Below are 13,752 nucleotides of genomic sequence, written 5' to 3'. Positions count from 1 at the left end.
ATCATTATCCTTAGATTTGCATCTTGGATGGTAGATTTGGATGAAGATATCACAACCAAAATTCCACAATGAAAAAAATTGTGTTCTCCCCTGTTTTTCTCATGCTTCAATCTCACACTTATGGGGCTTTATTTCTTCCCTTCTTTTTCTTTTTTCTTTATAGTAAATTTGCACTTCATAAAAGTAGATTTTAAAAGTTAGACCATAAATATAAAACTGTTAGGTGATAACTTTTAATTACAGCTTTAACAGATTTATATATATTATTTTTAAAAAGTTCTCAAAATATTGTTTTTATCTAATGCCATGAACATAATTAGCAAAAATAAACAATAAGGTGTAGTTGAGATATACAAAAGTTAGGTCTGAGTAAATAATATATGATTAGTATTTTATGTACTTATGCATAAAAATAAAATAATTCTCTCATAAGTAGAAAGTAAAAAAGAACAAATAAAAAGAAAAAAGAAGAACTTTATACTGGCAATTCAAGCTGGGTAGTTATGAGTTGCAATCTTTAAACCAACAACAATTGTTGGTGGGTTGCTGTGGGATTAAGAAGACTCCAAGTATATAACTATATATACAAATATATAAAATAGCAAAAGCCATTTTTGGTCCCCAAAAGGCTTAAGTGTACTTGTGATGATATGAGGCATGCAGCTTTTTCTTGTTATTAATAGCCCCAGAAATGATGGGGGAGGAGGGTATGGAAATTTTTGGGGTTACCTTTCTTTGCAGCTTTATGTTTAGCATATATATATATATATACATATATATATTTATTATTTTAGAATTTTAAATAAAGCAGAGGCCAAATTTTAATTTATTTTTTTATATTTATTTAAAAAAAATTGTAAATCTACTTTTTAAACATATTCTACATTTGCCCTTGTGAATTCAATGTTCATTATTGAATCAAGAAGTAACTCCAGCATGCATCAATGCATGAAAAGAATAAATAAATTACTTCTCATTTTTAACTCCAATAGTGATTAAGAAATTCTCAATGATATAGTTTTTCAATTCCACCTAATTATTTTCTGATTTTGTATAAGATCGGCTAAATAAGGTATTATAGAAAAATATAAACTATTTAATTAAAAATCGATAAAGTCTGAACATAAAAAATTAGGATTCGCCTTTCAGAAAAAAAAAACTAGAGTTGGATAATCTATTGATTATTACGTGTATTTATAAAATATTTTTTTTAATTATTAATAATCACTGTTGTTATAAAATGTAAAAAATTAATTTAAATCATTCTAATAATTATATCTGAATTAAAATAATTTTTTATTTTGGGTTCATGAATTTTTATGAGGTACTAGTATGATTTGCTAATCGCAATACTTAAAACTCATGATAATTGCACAAAAACACATGGCCTAATCATACAATGTTAGTAAGTTAATTACCTCATTTTTGAGCCAACAATAATTATTGCTTTTGAAAATCTTTTTCATAATGTTAACTAAAATTGTCCAAATCAAGACAAAATAGTAAGCCTCATCTTCAACTTTCCTGGAAGAAGCTCTAATCTATCCTTATTAATTATATTATATTATTATTACAGATAGAAACAAAGGGGGCCACTCTTTTTAAATTGCCGTTATTTCCCACTCTTAACGGTTAAAATCGCCGTTACCCCAGCCACCCTCGACGTCAAACTCAAATCATGAAACTTCCATTACTATCCCCTCCGTCAAGATGCGAGAAGCACGGACCCAACGGCGCCGTATAGTAGGGTAGGTGAAAAGAGAGACAGCTAATCCGGTGTCGTTTAGTTAGTACTCTTACTTTCAGCTTCTTGTTCACTTCCCGTTGCGTTTAAGATTTTAAGAAATTTCCACAAAGAAAGAGACATTCGCCACGTGTCAGATCCTTACGTCCCATTTTCTTTTTGACTTAATTTAAGTTTTAAGACATTATTGAAAAAAAAGGAAAATGCTATTAAGCCTGTATACACAAAAACGTTGACGTGTCTACCTTCCAAATTTAATGCTCTAAAATAAAATCTCTTCCCTCTCTCTCTCTCTCTCAAGAAGACTCTGTTTCTCTCTCTTCACAAATTCTCTCTCTAAATCGCTAGGGTTTCTTTTTCTTTACTTGAAATCTTCAAGAGCGACCTTCACTGGTAAGTTTCTCCTTTTTAGGTGTATTTAACCGGTGCATTTTCTAATCTTACTCCGGTTGTTTTTAGGTGATTTGTGTTCATATTGGTTTTTGTGATGATTTGATTTGGTGTCTTTAGGTTTAGCATTTGGTAATGTTGTTGTTTGAGCAATGGTTGTTATTGTTCTCTGCTATTGCTTACGGTTTGTTTGGTTGCTGAGAAAGGTGAGGGAAATAATGGAGAATAGTAATAAATTATGCTGGATTTTTGGAAGTGAAGTGAATTATATGTTGTTATGTGTTGGTTTGAGAATAATGGAAAACGTGAGGTATTATATAAAAATGTCTTATGTTTCCTGCATTTTCTCGGTGACAAAACAGAGACAAGAGATTTGGGGAATTCAATAGATTCAATTATTTTTGTTTTTGGAGTTTGGACTTAGCTGAGTGGAGGAAGCAACTTTATCTTCATACCATGTGATGGAGAGACTCTGATTTGAGGTCAATTTCTTTTATATTCTTACTGTTTCTTGGAAACCAAACAGAGTATTTAGGAAATAAAAGAGTTTGTTGCTTATTGTTATTGAGGGATTGGGTTTAGCTAGCTGTTTTATTAAAAAAAATATTGAGGTACTGACCATTGAAATTGGAGAAGTTGTATTTGATATTACTTGATGTTCCTGTTGAGAACAGAGTGGAATTTTTATACATACGCTTTGTATTTGATGCAGGTAGTGATTTCCTTTGATATACATGTTACGCTTCACACTGTGACTGAAGATTGATACTGAAGGTGACAGTGATGATGAGGATGATTTTGAAGGCTGTTGATCTCGCGTGATAATAATCTAATTTATGTGGCAATCTAACTTGTGAAGAGTCATCTGCGAATTAACTTTTTTTTTTTTTAAATAAATGCGAATTTATATGCATTTTAAGCAGATGGGTTAATGGTTGGTAGTTTGAAATTTTTGGACAAATGGCTATCGCTGGTCTACACAATGTTTCTGTACTTGATTCTTCATTTCTTAGGGAATCTCAGTCAGAAGCTGCTACAAGACGGGGTGATGATGGGAGGGCTAGCACCCGGCCGTCATCAATCCTGCGAATGTGGCGGGAGCTTGAGGATGAGCATGTGGTGAGTCATCCCCGAGGGAGGATTGGTGGAAGAGTGCTCCAACTTAGAAGTGATGGATTGAGTTCTGACCTTTCAAGGGTGGACTTGTCTGACAGCCATGGTAGTGAGCATAGTGGCACTTCGGAGGATGCGAGTATGAGTGAAAATGACTATGGACAATGGTCCCCAGGTCCAATTGGATCAGAAGATTCTTCTGATCTTGGGGAGATTGAAAGGGAAAGGGTCAGGCAGATTTTTCGGGACTGGATGAATTGTGCTGCAAGAGAACGCACATCTAATAATTCCCGGAGGATCAATACTTCTAGAGCAGAATGGCTTGGTGAAACTGAGCAGGAGAGGGTAAGAATTATAAGGGAGTGGGTACAAATGAACAGTCGGCAAAGAGGCTCTTGTGTTCATCGTAGAGAAGATCATGGTGCTGAAGTCGTGGGTCAAATTGAGCAGGTCCTTGATGGATCAGTTGTTAACCATAACGAAGGCCAAAATGAGCTTACTAGGAGAGGCATTCGTCGGTTATGTGGCAGACAGGCTCTGGTTGATATGCTTAAGAAGGCTGAGATAGAGAGGCGGCAAGAGCTGCAAGGTCTGTTGGAGCATCGGGCTGTATCACTATTTGCTCATCGCAACCGCATTCAGGTTAGCTTCTTTCTTGGTTGCTTTTCTTGCTTGGCTCACTTAGCTTGCTTCTCTTAATGTGTATGCTTTTAATACTTTTATGTTTTTCAAAGTAAAATACCCAAGTTTTTTTAATGGTATGAGTATTATTTTTGGGCGGTTAGACTCAAGGTATAAACTTTTGAGGCACTAGCATGGTCCAGTAATTCCATAGTATTGCAAATATGATCTAGTTTCTCGATAAAGTTAAGTTTGCATCCTGTTGCATTGTTTTATTATTTGCATATTTAGGTGCTCTATTACTTTTCAGGTATATATTCTGGCATTTTGCTGTTGAAATTTTTCGCTCATGTTTCTTTACATTTCTTGCACTTCTCTTAATATGGTCACTGATACTTTCTTATTGGTCTGCAGGCATTACTTAGAGGTAGGTTCTTGCGAAATGACAGAATAGTTGAAGTTCAGAGACCTGCATCCACAGCTGCAAGTGAATTGGGTTTACTGAGACAAAGACATACAGTATCAGATTTGAGGTATTTGGGTTTTACGTATACATCTGATTGATATTATCCTTATATATGTTTCCATGCCTCTTTCCTTTCCGCTATTGCATTTCTAGATCCATAACATCTGTTTACTCTTTATATTTTCTGGGGAAATCTATATTTGTTTTGTTTCGTTGAAGAATGTTGCTCCCAGTAGGGGTGTTTGGGAAATTACAGAAACTGCCATAAACTGGGAATGCTTTTCAATTTTTCTTCTTCTTCTTCTTCTTTCTTTAAGGTATCTATTTTTGTGAATCTGTTTTAGTATGTTATCGCTTTTTTGCTAAAATTAGGAGATATGGCCCCATACTAGACTGAATTAGTTATTAGACCGACTGCCCTAATAAATTATTGGATCTTCATTTTTTTCGTATTTAATGTTGTAATTTTCTTCATCTTTTAATGATATTATGCAAATTGTTTCTTCCATGAAGGGAAGGGTTTTTCTCCAGATTGGACCACTCTGTTGGTCAAGCAAGCAGCAGCACCTCTGATACCTCATCCAACACTGACATTAATGGTAACGGAAGTGAACAGACCCAAGCAAATAATTCAAAACAGGATGTAGATGATTTTCATGAAGAAACTGAGTCAAATATTGATGAAAGTGATAACTATGAGTTATCAGGTGATAGAACTGATATAGGAAGTAGCATTATTGAAGATAGAAGTTCGCAGGATCCTACTTCTTATTCTGAAGAGGGGTCAAGACAAGTATCAGAGAATGGAATAAGAGGCCGGCTACAGTCCATGAATTCAGAATTTTTTGAAAGGGGAGATGGAACTGGAGAAGAGGTGAATGAAAACCGGGGAGAAGATACCAATGTAATTGAAGCTGAAGAGCATATCTTTCTGCTGTCAACCAGTGAAGCATTGTCTCAACAGTTTGAGGCTGATGGGGAAGAAAGTTCCGCACATACCTTATCCAATCAAATGGATGATTTGGAAAGCAATGTGGTTGAAGATTTAAATCAGCATGATTCTGCTGCGCAAGTAGAACAGTGGCAGAGTCAAGTTTTGAGAAATGAAGGTAGAGGCTTGTTTGGAGATAATCTTGGATCTGATGAATGGAGAGAAAGCGATCAAGACAACATAGATGGACATCATCATGAAACCAATGCCAATGGATGGTTGGAACATGATGACAGAGAAGAAGTGTCTGAAGTGTGGCATGAAGATGGTTGGTTAGAAGAGCCTTCTGAAGGAGAAGCTGTTCCTGTTGGAAGGATGGATCCCTTTTATTTTCCTGATGATGATAATGTGTACAGTACGGAACTCAGGGAGCTCCTAAGTAGGTGAGAATTTCATAATTAAAGGGCATACTGATTAGCTAGTTTAAGTTACTGAGATATGTAATTGAACTTTTGTTTCTGATGTAGGAGGAGTGTTTCTACTCTTCTTCGTAGTGGTTTTCGTGAGAGCCTTGACCAATTGATACGATCATATGTGGAAAGGCAAGGTCATGCTCCTCTTGATTGGGAGCTGGAAGGAACATCTGCCACTCCTGTGTCGGCAGAACAAGAACCGGAGCAGCAGAGTAGGGATCAGAATGAAGGCCAGGAAGATTCTGTTCAGAGTACTCCATTGGCTCTACCTTCCCCCCCAATTCCCCCAGTTCAGCAGCTGTGGGATCAGGAGTCGCAGCATTTTATTTGGCCACAGCATGACATGCATCAGCGCTTTGGAATCGTGAGTTCATTTTTCCTCAGCAATTGTTGGAAGTTACACTCTTTTCTTACTATAATCTTGGATGCTAGATGCTCTTCTTAAAATGGTACTCTCGATGTATGAAATTGGATATTTACTAAACTTTCCATGTTTAGCTTGTAGATACTGCCAAAATGATGAAAAGACTTGAGAGGCTCTGCTTGAAGTTTTATGCTTTCATAGATATATCAATAGTCATGCATTTTGGCAGAAAATTTGCAATTAGTTGCCGGCTCTTAATTGATTCTTTGTCTCATAGCAAAATAGATTATTTTTCCTTTTCTTCTTTTCTCCCAAGTGTTGTAACTTGCAGTTGAAATTTATGTTAAGGTTTTCAATTGAAACATGTCTTTGTGTTTTGCAGGACTGGGACATCATTAATGATCTGAGAATTGACATGGCTAGACTACAGCAAAGGATGACTAACATGCAGAGGATGCTGGAAGCCTGTATGGATATGCAACTTGAGTTGCAAAGGTCAATAAGACAAGAGGTTTCGGCTGCCCTTATTAGGTCATCCGGTTCAGCAGGTGTGTAGTATAATTTTGGTGCAATTTCTCAATTTTTTAAAAATCCTTTTTTCTTTTGGTTAAAATTTTATATGTTTTGAGATAGATTGTCTGGGCAAATAGTTTCTTTGATATTTTTCCATCTCAATGGATATTTTTCTTTGCATCAGTGTGTATTTTTTCTTGAAGATAGGACCACATTGATCATTATATCCTTTGTTTGAGCTAGCGCTGGGAGTGCTCTTCATGTTGTTACTTTTTCCCGCAGGAAAAGCTTACTTGGACATGCTTTGCTTCTAGATCTTGATTTTCATCTTTTAGAATATGCATACTTGCATGCTGCATCCAAAAACATTTTATCATTGGATATTTGTTATTGCAAGTCATAGCAATGGACTATTAAGTTCTGTGGTGATGATATTTCCTTCCCTACACTTTGTTGCAACATTTGATGCCTCCGTTTGTCAATTTATCTGGTAAATTGTTTTATGGCAGAGATTTCTGAAAACGGTTTGCCAGAGGATACATCCAAATGGGATCATGTGAGAAAAGGGATTTGCTGTATATGTTCTGATAGCAATATAGATTCTTTGCTGTACAGGTAAATCTGAACAGACTTATGTATTTGATCTAATATTTGATTTCAAGCATTCATGAGCCAGACAAGAATGCTTTCTTGCTTATTCATCTAATGTTGCATTAATTCCTTTTTCTTTTGATATTTCTCATTACAGATGTGGGCACATGTGCACATGTTCAAAATGTGCAAATGAGTTGGTCCAAAAAGGAGAAAAGTGTCCAATGTGCAAGGCACCTGTAATTGAGGTGATCCGTGCTTACTCCATCTTATAATATGATGTTTATTAAGAAATAGATGGAGGAACACCAAAACGATACAAAAGCAATTTGGATTAACAATATCAGGATTGTCAGTTCTTGCCCCTGGATCCTGCCAGGTATTTATTTCTTCATGCCATGATTTGATGATATTGATTGTATGATGGACTAAACATTTGGCTTCTTAGATTCATCATCTTGATGTGAATAAAAGATATCGAGTGGAAAAATCATATTATTAGTATTAGTGTGAGAAAGTTTTTGAAGGCAACTTTTCTCTTAGATGCTGTACAAAGTATATGACTTAACTCATTTCTGATTCCAAAAAACCCCTTAATTCAAGTGGGGCATATATCATGCACTTTTGAACGCCCCTGTAAAGGAGGATCTTTTGTACAAATTGCTACATTTGTTGATTCTTATAATGTCTTGTATCCTTCGAAAGTGTACCTTTTTCCCCCCTCTTGATATCTCAATAATTGGAAACGAGATTGAGATGGAAAACTTTTATACTTTTGATTGAGATGGAAAACTTTTATATCTTTGTTTCACCATCAGAGAACATGTTACATTGACAGATAGTGCGATGGAAACGCAAGATTGGTTGGTGGGGCTATTACTAAGGTCCTGTTAGAATTGCCATTGGATGTTAAAAGAGTAAATATGGAATTTTTTTTTTTCAATTTAGCTCATTGATTCTTTTTTAAATTATTTTTATCAAGTTTTTCGAAAATAGCATCAACTTATCTGTCTCTTTCAAAAAGCAGTTCTTAGAACTCAAAAGATATTTGTTTTTGGAAAGGCAGATTTGGCAAATGTAGTTCCAAATGGGTAGGGATTCTCTAACAATATCCCTTTATCTAGGCTTTAATTGGGAACTTGAACTCAGAAAGCTATTTCAACAATTAACTCGATTTTGGATGCTGCTTGTTTCCTCCTTAGTCCTCTTCTTCATACGCCATTTTGTGCCACAAAATATACTCCATTAAATGACAATTTCTATTCAGTACAGGCCTTTTATAGTCTACACTGTAGCTGGTAATGGTGTTACAGATCACCATAAACCCTGCTGAGTGGATCAGGTTGATGAGGTAAGCTAGTGCCCATAATAAAGAGTTTAGTTTTAAATCTGCCCCTCTAGTAGGTGCTTCTAACAACCATCAAGCTGCAGAAAACTAGTAAGGGATTATAGAACCATGGGTGTAAGTGTAAACATTGGACAACACCTGTTTTGCAGTTGAGCTGTCCTTTTCATAGCATCCAAATTTTATGAGTGGAAAAGTGATGTTGGAGTTTTGGAGCTTACTTATACATCCATCCAATTTCGACCTTAAAAAGATTGAAATGTCATCAAATGGCACCCAGAACTACAATCTAAAAGACAGAGGAGGGGTATATTTGCCAAATTAAACCCAATAACAATTAAGTTTTTTCATTTAATAGAAAAACATTAAAGTGGTTCAGGATTCATCTGCAAGCACCTGGATATCATCAGCCGCTCCTAATGAAAATTGGTCAAGAATGACGGGTTTAATCTGCAGGCGAATGTATAACTGTCCGTTGTACATTGATTAGAAATATAGAAAAGGTCTATTATTTATGTAACATATCTACAAATAAACTTGCATCACAAACTAGATGTTTCTGACAGGAGGATCCTCTCTCCCAAACTTGAACAATTACCAGTTCTCCCTGTGCCCAATGTCCCCAACTCAATACCTGTATCGGCATCCCCCACCATTGATCTTCCCTGATCTTGTTGGCTACTATTACCGCCGTCATCAACTCTAATTCTCACCACCTTATCCGAACCACCACCACCATCACCACCATCACCGTCCCTGCTCTTGACCTCCAAAAACTGGGTCCCTCTACAGACAGGACAAGTCACATGCAATTTAAGCCACGTCTCGATACACTCCAAATGGAACATGTGCTTACAGTATGGTATACTCTTAACTGTCTCTTTCTCTTCAAACTCACCTAAGCAAACTGCACACTCAATCTGGTACTTTGCTTCCCCATGGTAATAAGAATACACCGGCAACGATTTGATAACTTCTGGGTCTAGCCCTTTACGTGAACCACCGACTACCCTCGACGGACGTTGATTAGACGGTGTCCCTGGACCAGGGTGATGAGAAGTGAACTCAGATGCTGGTTCAGTAGAGAACCTACGGATGTAGATAGAGAAGAATCCCATAAAGAAAAGAGCTGATAAAAGAACAAGAACAGTTAAGGCCATAGAAGAGTCAAAAGGAGGGTTAGGGTATGGCGGTTTTAAGACTGATTGTGGTGGTGGTGACGACATGTTGTGAAGGGTGTTAATGGGTTGGAACGACACATCGGTGTATGGTGGTTGTACTTGAAGTTTGCGGCCGCACTTCTTCATTGAAGAAAGACAGTATGGATATCTGATAGGTTACGGGGAAAGAGAAACAAGAACGTTCTTCATATATATAATATGTATCTATTGAAACTTGGAAGTAATGAAAAGAAGTAAATTAAATTTTTGGAACGACAGAATTATAATATTAGGAGTGGGGGGTCTCTGAAGGTGGAGGAAATAGGGGATAAGGGGGGTGGGTGGTGTCTGGCAAAGGAGGTGGTGAGGGGGATGCGCCACCAGAGATAAGGTCCAATGCATGTATAAAAATACAAAAAAAAAAAATGATGCAGAAGTAATATATATGGCTAAAACGTGCAGGCTTTTTATTTTGTTTTTTGTTAAATTAGAGAAACTTACAAATGGTATTTCTTGTTGATTTGGATAAATTTTACCTGCAGTGTCTTAGGATCCAAAATTGGCCTCGGTTTTTGAGGTTTCACTGGCTCAGAGCAGAGCTGATAAGGATTGATGCTCTCTCTCTGTGTGCGTGTATACATATATAATATATAGTTCTATTTCATGAAAGTTGTTTAGCATAATTATGATTTAATGGAATACTTGGAATCTTTTTATATATTATAATTATATGATACCAGTATTATGTTTCATTAGACTAATTGGAACATCTTAATAATGATTAGGGTTAGGGTGGTGGTGGCTGCTCGCCCATGGAATTCAATAAAAGGACAAACTGGGCTCTGCAGAGGACAAACTCGTGTCTGTTAAGAGACATCTAGAGAACTCTATAGATTACGCCACGCATACAATATTATTCTTAATTTAAACAGTTGGTTCATTAAAGTAATTCCTTGCTTTGTAGTGAATGAGACTGCTATTGTTAGATTCACAAGAGACATAGCTAATATTCAGTTTTAAAATCTTTAGATTTTGTAATATCAAATTTTGATTTAAATTTGTCATTAATTGGTCTCAATTTTAATTAGTTTCAAGTTTATCATTAAAATAAGGTCTTCTGATTTTCAGACAAGGGTTCTGTTGCAGATCTAAATTTCAAGGATCAAACATAACATCTGTGAATCCCTGACAAGGGTGATGCATGTGATATGCTTTTAGTCAATGAAGTAAGAAAAATATGGAAATTAGGTTATTACTTGCAAGTTCAAAATATATATTCAGTCTAATCAATCAGTGTAACCTAACTTTATAAAAAATTTGTTTATTTCAATATCTTAAAAACCAAAAACCAACCCAATTTATTAGCTCGTAAATTAATTCCTGGACAGCCCCACCCAATTCAATCAGGCTTCATCAAAATCTATGCATGACTTACCTGTCTAACTTAGATTGCTGATGATAGACTTGCGTCTGTTTTTCCTTTTCATCGAAAATCATAAATAAAACCAGTTTTTAGGTAAGCAGCAATTTCTGATTATGGGTATTTGATCTTACAGTAATCTTAATTTCAAACTCTGTCAGGCTGTCATTTTGAATTGATAGCTTAAATTTCCACTATCTTGTCATTCACTCTACATCATAATCTAGGAGAGGCACAGGCTTTAGTTTATATAGTATCCTTTCTTTTGAGCTATTTTCTGTATATGTTTGTTCGAAGCACACAAAACCATGGCCATGCCAAGAGAAATTTTGGCCTCCATAATTCTTGTATATCATATTTGCTCAAAATGGAGGTCGAGGTTTCTGTCTTTTTGTCACATCCCATGCATATATAAAATTCTTAATAAGTATTTATATATTATATATATATATATACTATTTCTTATTAAAAATATTTGTATGTCTATTTTATAAACCCATATTGGCATACAAACACTCGCTAATTAAAGTAAAAACAATGACAAGCCATTGAAAAAAATTAAGATTACTGATTAGAGAAGGGAATTGATTAACCAACACATGTCACATTCAGAATCTTACCAACCTAAAACCAAAATCAACACAGAAATATTGCTAACCTACAACAATATTTGCATTGATCTAACACTACAAAAGAAAAATCCTAACATAAGTGACTAAGGATAAACAATTAACTAAACCTTGGACTTTTTTCCATCAAAAGACATAAAATTACTAATAGCTTTAGACCCTTCAGCAATGGCGTGTCTTCCAAGGTCACCAGGCAAAGTCAGCTTCACAGCATCTTGAATCTCCCTAGAAGAGAGTGTACTTCTATGAGTATACTGTGAAAGTTTTGCTGCCTCATCAGCAATTCTCTCAAATATATCATTCATCAAACTGTTAATAATACTCATTGCCATGGCTGATATCCTTAGGTCTGGATGAACTTGCTTCAGTACCCTAAACACATACCTTTTATAACTTTCACCTTTTTTATCTATTCCCCTTCTCCTCTTCCTCTTCTTTTCTTGCCCTTTCCCTTCTTGGGTTTTCTCTTTTATTCCAGTCTTTTCTTCTTTTGGTACTTGCTTTTCTTCTTCTCGAACATCTTCCTTTGGCTTTGATGGTACTTGCTTTTCTTGATCAGGATCTTGGACAGGAATTTCTTCTTCTTCTTCTTCTTCTTCTTCTGTTGTTACTTCTTCTTGTACAACTTCTTGAACAGGAATGGTCTTAGTGACAGTTTCTTTAACAGGAACATTCTGAGGAATCTCTTCAGTTTCTGCATTTTGATCGTCTTGTGTTGATTCCTGAGTGTCTCCTTCAATAAGAGCAACTTTCACAGTCTCTTTAACAACTCTCTTTGTCGACCTCACAACTGACCCTATAATCTTCCCCTTCTTCTTCCCTGCACGCTTTGGAGCCATTCTTCTCTTTTGTGCAACTACAATGATTTGAAATGAACTAAGAATTGACAGAAGAAGTTGGAGGATATATATAACAATGGAGGAAGTTACCAGAGGTGGACGAGTGGTACGACAGGTGTCAAATACAGTTGAGAAATATATGGCTACGTGTGGTAAAAGTAGGGCATGCTCACTCTTCTAATGTTCCAATCCAAAGGGATTATAAAGCAATTTCAAGTGTTAAATTACTGGCAAGAGATTCGAATTGTGCATTCCTCCACAAAGAAGCATTTCTCCCACTAGTTTTACTAACGATATGGGATATATTTATTAATTATAAATAATTAAATATTATTATTAATTATTTATTTTAGATACAAAGAATTTATATATGTAATATTATTTTTTGTATTATAATTATCTGTATTAATCGATAGAAGAATTGGGAACAATTTATTGAATTAATTGGTATTAAAAATAAACTATAATATGAATCTCTTTAAGAAGGAAAGTGTGTAAATCATATATTTTCTGCCTCATAAAACGGGGACATGACTGGATAAAATTGAGGTATGTCTTTGCACTAATGAAGATGGACAAAGAAGAATAATATTATATGTGATTATGCCATCTCGTCATACTTTTTTTGGTCTCTTTAGTCGGTCCAATCAAAGATAATTGAAGTATTCATCGTTAAAGTCTTTCCAAGAAAAAAAAACACTTGGAAAAGAAAGGATTTCAATACAGAAACATCAAATATGAAATTAAAATAATAACAGAAAAATATAAAATCTGAATTATTGAAACTAAAACATTAAAGGGTGTTTTCTTTTTCATGTTATTTATTTATTTCTTAAATAGAAAATAAAATAATATTTTATCAAAATTGTTTTATTCTCTCTTAAATTTTTTACATAATGTCTAAAAGTTATAACTAAAAAGCAATTTTTACTTAGTTTTTATAAATCAAAAACAAAAAAATACCAAACTAACCCGAAAAAGCAATTTATATTTTAAATAAGACTGATTTAAAAAAAAAAAAAAAATTGTTTTACATAAAATCACCATAGGATGCCAACCATATTCTTCTAAGCATATATTCCGATTAGCATCACTGGAGCCGAGGGTTAATCTTGCTTGGCATTCTCTAATTCAAATGTTAAGGTTCAATCCA

General features: G+C 35.0%; 3 protein-coding genes across 5 annotated transcripts; 1 reads left to right on the top strand and 2 right to left on the bottom strand.

Annotated features, from left to right (window-relative positions):
• The first annotated feature begins 1,983 nt into the window (after positions 1-1,983).
• LOC8261552 lies at positions 1,984-10,756 on the top strand. Of its 3 annotated transcripts, none has more exons than XM_048377713.1 (9): positions 1,984-2,137; positions 2,497-2,616; positions 2,847-3,889; positions 4,283-4,401; positions 4,848-5,708; positions 5,793-6,102; positions 6,485-6,650; positions 7,125-7,230; positions 7,364-7,902. In XM_048377713.1, the coding sequence occupies exons 3-9, from the start codon at positions 3,095-3,097 to the stop codon at positions 7,479-7,481; spliced, it is 2,475 nt and encodes an 824-aa protein (XP_048233670.1). In that variant the 5' UTR covers positions 1,984-2,137; positions 2,497-2,616; positions 2,847-3,094; the 3' UTR covers positions 7,482-7,902. The 3 variants fall into 3 exon arrangements, 2 of the variants coding, with proteins under 2 accessions (XP_048233670.1, XP_048233669.1); XR_007216933.1 differs by lacking the exon at positions 2,497-2,616 and adding an exon at positions 10,497-10,756 and having other exon boundaries at positions 1,987-2,137; positions 7,364-7,585; XM_048377712.1 differs by lacking the exon at positions 2,497-2,616 and having other exon boundaries at positions 1,987-2,137.
• LOC8275260 (RING-H2 finger protein ATL57) lies at positions 9,034-10,313 on the bottom strand. Its single transcript, XM_002523695.4, has one exon. It carries the CDS (start codon positions 9,856-9,858, stop codon positions 9,094-9,096), a length of 765 nt encoding a protein of 254 aa, XP_002523741.3. The 5' UTR covers positions 9,859-10,313; the 3' UTR covers positions 9,034-9,093.
• Positions 10,757-11,679: 923 nt separating the features above from the next.
• LOC125370842 (histone H2B 7) lies at positions 11,680-12,648 on the bottom strand. The gene has a single exon (XM_048377714.1). The coding sequence runs from the start codon at positions 12,597-12,599 to the stop codon at positions 11,865-11,867; it is 735 nt and encodes a 244-aa protein (XP_048233671.1). The 5' UTR covers positions 12,600-12,648; the 3' UTR covers positions 11,680-11,864.
• Positions 12,649-13,752: the final 1,104 nt, after the last annotated feature.

This window comes from Ricinus communis, chromosome 8, assembly GCF_019578655.1.
Source record: "Ricinus communis isolate WT05 ecotype wild-type chromosome 8, ASM1957865v1, whole genome shotgun sequence".
NCBI classification, from domain to species: Eukaryota; Viridiplantae; Streptophyta; class Magnoliopsida; order Malpighiales; family Euphorbiaceae; genus Ricinus; species Ricinus communis.
This window is presented reverse-complemented; position numbering and strand designations above follow the sequence as displayed.

Excerpts from the sequence above, each read along its gene's own strand:
- LOC125370842 (XM_048377714.1), bottom strand. The coding sequence starts at position 12,599 with ATGGCTCCAAAGCGTGCAGGGAAGAAGAAGGGGAAGATTATAGGGTCA.
- LOC8261552 (XM_048377713.1), top strand. The coding sequence starts at position 3,095 with ATGGCTATCGCTGGTCTACACAATGTTTCTGTACTTGATTCTTCATTT. Across the intron at positions 3,890-4,282 it reads CTCATCGCAACCGCATTCAG|GCATTACTTAGAGGTAGGTT; the intron begins GTTAGCTTCTTT and ends ATTGGTCTGCAG. Across the intron at positions 6,103-6,484 it reads TGCATCAGCGCTTTGGAATC|GACTGGGACATCATTAATGA; the intron begins GTGAGTTCATTT and ends TGTGTTTTGCAG.
- LOC8275260 (XM_002523695.4), bottom strand. The coding sequence starts at position 9,858 with ATGAAGAAGTGCGGCCGCAAACTTCAAGTACAACCACCATACACCGAT.